This window comes from Littorina saxatilis, linkage group LG1 (assembly GCF_037325665.1).
Source record: "Littorina saxatilis isolate snail1 linkage group LG1, US_GU_Lsax_2.0, whole genome shotgun sequence".
NCBI classification, from domain to species: Eukaryota; Metazoa; Mollusca; class Gastropoda; order Littorinimorpha; family Littorinidae; genus Littorina; species Littorina saxatilis.
In genome coordinates this window covers 34050699-34058198 of record NC_090245.1, presented here as the reverse complement: position 1 = coordinate 34058198, position 7500 = coordinate 34050699, and the positions used below count along the sequence as shown (strand labels likewise).

The window sequence follows — 7500 nt, the reverse complement described above, 5'->3', positions numbered from 1 at the left end:
TGCTGTTAACACGCTTCGGTGGTTTGGCCAACATCTTGCTCTCGCTGGGAAAATTAGGCTTGGGGAACCCAGCACTCTTCAACACTCATTTCTCACACTGATACTGTTTGTAATGCATCGCTTTGCTGTTCACAGGCTGTGGCGGGAAGGCAGACTTTGTTTTCCTGCTGGACAAGTCCGGCAGCGTGGGTCAGGCCAACTTCAAGAAGATGCTGGAGTTCGTCAAGGACGTGTCCTCCCATTTTACACTCGGACCTGACGACGTGCAGGTAGGAGTGGACACCTACTCCACCTCATTCAACACCGAGTTCACCCTGGGCAAGTTCGGCGACACCAACAGCGTCAACCATGCCGTAGACAGCATCCCGTAAGTAGGACTGGCTTAGTTGTTTTGGGGCTTCCTTTATCTAGCCCGACAATTCAGTGCCGAAGCTTCGCGCAGCGAGCTTCGTGAACTATACTTTGCAAACTCGATTTCGCCAAATTGATATCAAGTTTTATTCAGTGTTTTATTCAGTGTTTTATTCAGTGTTTTAATCAGTGTTTTATTCAGTGTTTTATTCAGTGTTTTGTTTAAAAAGAAATCAGAAACAGATAGACTGCTAACATTTCAAAAATAATCAAGTCTTGCTTTCTGCCATCTTGGAAGGGGTAAAGATCACAGCCGAAGTGAAACATTCATCTTTGCGTCATTTTTTATTTGCCTGTTGTGTATCTTGTTCGCCCACCTTAAAGATCAATAGATCGAGGTTCTTGTCAGTGTTTCGTTTTGTCAATCAAACTTTCACCAACATTTTTTTTATGAGTTTCTTTTTATTCAGCTATCACTGTATGACGTCACAACAAACAAATAAGAAACAACAACGAACGTATAGCTTGACGATCCTTTTATCAATCAATCAATCAAAATGAAGCTTATATAGCGCGTATTCCGTGGGTACAGTTCTAAGCGCTTGTCAAAGAGTTGTCAACATAGGACTAACAAAGAAACTAACATCTTCAGACGGACACGCACCCTATCACACACTAGCAAACCCTGGTAAACTTAGAACAAACAACTGTTACAGCATTGATAATTCTCAAGTGGCGACACTGACACAAAATCTAATTTTAAACAATACTAGACTTGAAGAGACCAACATTATAAAGCAAAGGTAGCAACACGCACTTACCGTTGGACTCCTTTCAAGGTCCAGTACTTTCTTTAGCTAGTCGCGTGCCAGAGCTACTATTTTCTGCTACCAGCTGCCCTTCAGGGCCCTGCTGCCTCGCAGGTACGGATATTTCGGCCCACATGGATGGGTACGGTTTACTTGACGCGGTTTCTACCGGATCCTCTTTGACGAACTTGTTCATTTAAGAGTTCAGTGGCACATGTGATGTGGTGACGCCCGTCCTATGAGGGGACACCTACCAATAGAGGACGCCTCCTGTTGTCCCCTTTTCTATGGCATGACAGACCACCTGTAATGTAGGGTCACTTTTGGTTGTTCCCAAGGGTATCCTTTCATCGCAGATACCACTGTAAAAACCTTATGTTGGTACATTTATATACTGAACTCCAAAAGAAACGCAAGATTAAGAAATTTAATCTCATTCTTTGCCATTTCATTTTGACGAGATCGAATCGAACGAATTTCACGAAAATTGGTACAAAGCATCTTGGGGCAATGTTCTTTGATTGTCACTAACAAAAAAACGTTACCGAAAGAAAGTTTTCACCGCCAGGCTCAGTAACGCGTGTGTCCCCCATTGGCGTTGACAAGGGCCTGACATCTGGCTCTCATGGAGCGCACCAGGCGGTTGACGGTGTTCCTGGAGGTTTCTGTAGCCGGGAGGAGCTGTTGGCGCAGGTACTGACGGTAGATGACCCGGTCCTGGCGAGCAGTAGTCACACGAGGTCGTCCGCTTCTAGCGCCATCCCGGGTGCTGCCGCTGGCTTGGAATCGGGTCCACAGACGACAGATGGTCGAGGTTGCCACGCCCATGACATTTGCAATGGCAGCTGGGCGATTTCCAGCTTGCAATCGCCCGATTGCTCTCTCCCGGTCAATGGCGCTCAGTCTTGGCATGCTTCTACTGTAGAAATGGCTGATTTCAGACAGTGGACGGAGACAGGTTTTTGTTCCTTGTGTGAGCTGAGTACTGTTAACGAAAAAAATCAGGTCTGGCAGCTTTTGTGTGGGCTGCGCGAGCGAAAAACAGTCTCAATCTTCAGAACGCTGCAGAGAGCGCACTCTGGGCGCTGCACACATGATTTTCACAGGCTACGTGCAGGACACTATGCTAACTCATGCTCGTGCAGAATTTTCCCCTGAAACCCACCTTTAGTGCATGAATTTTAACAAAACCTTAAATAACTCTTAACTTGCGTTTCTTTTGGAGTTCAGTATATGTTTCAACATGACGGCTCACAAGCACGTAACTGTGGACGTTTTCACGTGCACGTTTGATAGGAACCTTCACGTGACCTCATTGGCTGTGTTTTTGCCACAGGTATTCTGGAGGCGGCACCAACACAGGGCCCGCCATCACCCAGATGACCAGCAGCAGTTTCACCACGGCCGCTGGACACAGAGCCGGTGTCCCACAGATCGCTGTCGTGGTCACTGATGGCAAGTCCAACAACCCCCACGACACCGTCGTCGCTGCTCAGAAGGCGAGAGATGCTGGTAAGAAATGGAAAGATATTTTTATGTATAGCTCTAAATGAAAGGAAGGTTAGTACTGTCTGGTTGATTATGACCAGGAACACATGTGATGGTTTTACTTTGCTGAAATGATCGAATATTTTCCGTTTTGAAATATATTGGAATATTAGTTGGGGGATCGTATTTACTTGAGTGTGTTTGGAAATTTCTTGTGTGCGCTTTGAATGTAATTGTTCCTGTCGTTATTGCTGCTGAAAACTATTTTCGACGTGAAATTCCAGTGGATCAGATCTCCTAAAATCTTCAGAATCCGAGCCAAAAGATTTGAGCGCAGTTGTAATCCTCAACAGATTTGACGATTGAGATGACCAAGGGTCTCGGTTCGGGAAGTGACGACAGAATACCAATCAGATGATTCGAACGATGATTCTTTTGTGACAACCAGGTATCCACATGCTGGCGATCGGTGTTGGCAGTGGAGTGGACGACAAGGAGCTGGACGCCATCGCCTCAGACCCAGACAGTCAGAACGTGTACAAGGCCGCTACGTTCGACACACTCAAGTCCCTACGTGCCCTTTTGGCTGCAAAGGCCTGCGAGCGTGAGTACAGCACTACAGTTTAGGCTCGTGAGACTTGACAGTCCTGATGCGTTCTGATGGTTGCACTCATTTGGACCTTTGTCGATCTATTCTTGCAAGAGACCGTTTGGTAAACTGAGCTAATCTAACTGCATGTCTAGCTATGTGTATTTCTTCAGCAAAAATGCGTTTTTCGATGTTAGAGATCTTGGCGTTTGAATACGAATTGTCACCGTCATGTTTCAAACTGATTCTACGTTCATGTCAGGCGTTTTTTGTGTGTGTTTGCGTAGTACCTCTGCGAATTGTTGAAAGTCTTCTTCCTTTGGCTGTCGGAAAAACTTGATGATAAAATCAGACTAAAGAAACACACATTACTTTCCAGCCAAAACAGCAAACTAAAAACGGAGAAAGTCGTCTCCGAGGCAGGCAATCAGCTTGTTGCAAGCCAACGCGTAATTAGATTGGTTGTTTCCCTTGTTAGAGTATGGAGTTTTGGTGTTGTACTACTTACAGTGTTGCTTCCCCTTCCAGAATATGGATTCGTGGTGATGTCGTAAGTACGTACGTGATACGTATGATGGCAACCAAGGGATTGAACTCTCTGCGTGTGGACGAATAGCCAGAAATAGTTTAAAAGAAAACTCAGTTTACGATTGGTTGTGAATATTCGTTTTATTCATGATCTGGTTTCACAGTGTTTCTAAGTTGATATTCGGAAACTTTTCCGCGGTAACTGAGGCATTCATGACACAGACGTAAGAAATGTCTTCCCCGGTTCAGGATTTAAAACTAATCATTGTGAGCATAAATGTAACAAGTCGCGTAAGGCGAAAATACAATATTTAGTCAAGTAGCTGTCGAACTCACAGAATGAAACTGAACGCAACGCAACGCAGCAAGACCGTATACTCGTAGCATCGTCACTCCACCGCCCGTGGCAAAGGCAGTGGAATTGACAAGAAGAGCGGGGTATACCGTTAGCAGTTGCGCTGAGAAGGATAGCACGCTTTTCTGTACCTCTCTTCGTTTTAACTTTCTGAGCGTGTTTTTAATCCAAACATATCATATCTATATGTTTTTGGAATCAAGAACCGACAAGGAATAAGATGAAAGTGTTTTTAAATCGATTTCGAAAATTTAATTTTGATCATAATGTTTATATTTTTAATTTTCAGAGATTGTTTTTAATCCAAATATAACATATTTATATGTTTTTGGAATCAGAAAATAATGGAGAATAAGATGAACGTAAATTTGGATCGTTTTATAAAAAACATTTTTTTTTTACAATTTTCAGATTTTTAATGACCAAAGTCATTAATTAATTTTTAAGCCACCAAGCTGAAATGCAATACCGAAGTCCGCGCTTTGTCGGAGATTACTTGACCAAAATTTCAACCAATTTGGTTGAAAAATGAGAGCGTGACAGTGCCGCCTCAACTTTCACGAAAAGCCGGATATGACGTCATCAAAGACATTTATCAAAAAAATGAAAAAAACATCTGAGGATATCATACCCAGGAACTCTCATGTCAAATTTCATAAAGATCGGTCCAGTAGTTTAGTCTGAATCGCTCTACACACACACACACACAGACAGACAGACACACACACACACACACACACACGCACACATACACACACACACACACACACACGCACACACGCACGCACACACACACGCACATACACCACGACCCTCGTTTCGATTCCCCCTCGATGTTAAAATATTTAGTCAAAACTTGACTAAATATAAAAAGTAGAATTTGTCATGCGGTTTTGCTCGGGCGAACTGCCTATTACTGCATGTAAGTTTTGCCATGTTTCTCATATTGAAAATGAATTTGGTTTTTCGTCCTAAGACATGTTTTTTATTTTTGTCTTCCAGAGGTGCAGCAGACCCCTCAAAATCAGAGTAAGTATTCACCATATTGTCTTTGACATTGTTACTCCGTAACGTTTGGCGTTGCTTCTCTGTACATTGTCCTTGCATGATCTCTTTATATATGCAAGTGATTGGTCACATATATATTAATTTTGTTTTGTTCACACAATCTGAGAAAGAGATGAATACATTGCTGGAATATGTGTAGATTTACAGAGCGAAGACAGTGCCAACAATGTCACTTCCTTTGCCAACAATTACTGATCCCCAGGAACATGGAAACAATTGCGACAAGGTCACCTTCTATTCTTTAGTCAGCTTTAGAACAACCCTAACTCCTTTGTTCAAGGGCTAACTCGAAGATGACACTCCTTTAAGAAAAACCTGTACATCCCTAACTCGTTCCTTCCAACCCATCCCCTTCTTGTCTGCAGAGTGCGGCACCAAGGCAGACATCGTGTTCATGCTGGACTCGTCGGGCAGCGTGGGATCGTCCAACTTCAAGCTGCTGCTGTCCTTCGTCAACAGTCTGACCAAGGACTGGGACATCAGCCAAAACGACATCCGTGTGGGCGTGGAGAAGTTCTCCTCACGTCCTTACACCGAGTTCCACCTCAACAAGTTCACCGACAAGCAGCAGATGCTTACTGCCATCAACAACATCAAGTACCAGTCCGGAGGCACCAACACTGGTGAGGGAAATGTACAGTCAAGCGAAGAATACAGATCCCGCCTCGCGCCCCCCCCCCCCCCCCCCCCCCCCCTCAACGTCCCCACCTGGCCTTAAACCCCCAGTAAGATGACCTCTCAAATCTGTCAAATGAAACTTTCGTGAGAAATCGCAATACATTTTTGGTACGCCTTAGGAAGACAACAACTGCACTTGTTGTACACAGTTTACTTATGTCTGAGTTCTAGTGACAGAAACAGTTCATGCTTGGCACTTTGATCACCCTTAGTCCTCAGACGCGGGCATCACAATACTGAGATCTGTACTATGCTATGTAGAAGTTGCAAAAAAATAGGTAAACTGGGCCCATCTCAGGAATATTTCCTCACAAAACGAGTAAAAACATCCTTAGTGTAACGCTTTAAAACGTACAAGAGATGAAGAACCTAAAGTATGCAACAGACAACATTAAAGTTATTTCAATTAGTGCCGCACCATTCAGCATAGACCCTCACTTTACGTTCATTGTAAAACGACTGCCGTCTCTACAGGCGACGCCCTGGGCTACATGAAGGACACCATGTTCAACACCAACAACGGTGACCGCCCCAACGTGCCCAACATCGGCATCATCATCACCGACGGCAGGTCCAACCACCCTGACAAAACCAAGGCGCAGGCTGAGGCAGCCAGAAAGGCTGGCATCACGCTGTTCTCTGTGGGTGTGGGCGCGGGCATCTCCAAGCCCGAGCTGAACTTGATGGCCACAGACCCAGACTCCAGCCATGTCTTCACTGTGACTGACTTCTCCAAGCTGGCCCAGATCAAGGCGCTCTTCCAGCAGCAGACCTGTGGTGGTAAGTTAAAGAGTCACGGAGTCACTTTCTTACACTGATTTCTGTTAATTTCGGTTTCAAAAGCTTTAACGTCCTATCTTTGGTTGACTTTTTAGACTAAAAGCACAACAATCGGCCCAAACTCCACGACAACGAGAACGCGCCAGATGCCTAATTTTAACAACTGCGTGATACTTGTAACGGTGCTGTTGCTTTTTCTGAGTGATCATTGTGTCGACGAAAACGGTTGCTCTTTGCTCATAACTCATAATATATGGTGTGCAGGAACAAAAAAGAAGAAAAGAGGTGCTTTAAACTATATTAAAACATACATGGTGGTGAGCTTTTATGCATGCGAAGTGGGCTTTTCAATGCGTTGATCCTGAATTACTGTCACAAGACTTTGTGAAGTACCTAGCTGCGACCAGTCCATTGAAGTACCATTCCGTATAACGACCCTACGGTTTAAGCACTATTCTATACAACGACCAGTAAACTGATGTACAATTACATATGAGGACCAGTCGGTTGAAGTACCATTCTGATTAACGAGTCAGTTGAAGTACGATTGTGTATAACAACAAGTCGAGTGTAGTACCATTCTGATTAACGTGTCAGTTGAAGTACGATTGTGTATAACAACAAGTCGAGTGTAGTACCATTCCATATAACGACCAGTCGCCTGAAATAGCATTCCGTATAAATACCAGTTGATTAAAGATCCTTTTTGCATAATTACCAGTCGATTGAGTTAACATTACCCATACCAACCAGTTCATTGTAGTACCATTCCGTGAAACGACCAGCCGCTTGAATTAAGTACCATCCTATAAAGCAAACAGTCGACTGAAGCACCATTCCATATAACTCTCAGT

The 7500-nt window shown here is 44.1% G+C and overlaps 1 protein-coding gene across 1 annotated transcript in view; it reads left to right on the top strand.

Annotated features, from left to right (window-relative positions):
* The window catches only part of LOC138967697 (uncharacterized), a 57745-nt gene that overhangs the window by 23735 nt on the left and 26510 nt on the right, over window positions 1-7500 (top strand). The window contains exons 8-13 of the mRNA XM_070340353.1: window positions 136-367; window positions 2497-2672; window positions 3097-3252; window positions 5123-5149; window positions 5554-5811; window positions 6341-6646. Coding sequence (XP_070196454.1) covers window positions 136-367; window positions 2497-2672; window positions 3097-3252; window positions 5123-5149; window positions 5554-5811; window positions 6341-6646 — 1155 coding nt within the window. The remainder of the gene's footprint in view (window positions 1-135; window positions 368-2496; window positions 2673-3096; window positions 3253-5122; window positions 5150-5553; window positions 5812-6340; window positions 6647-7500) is intronic.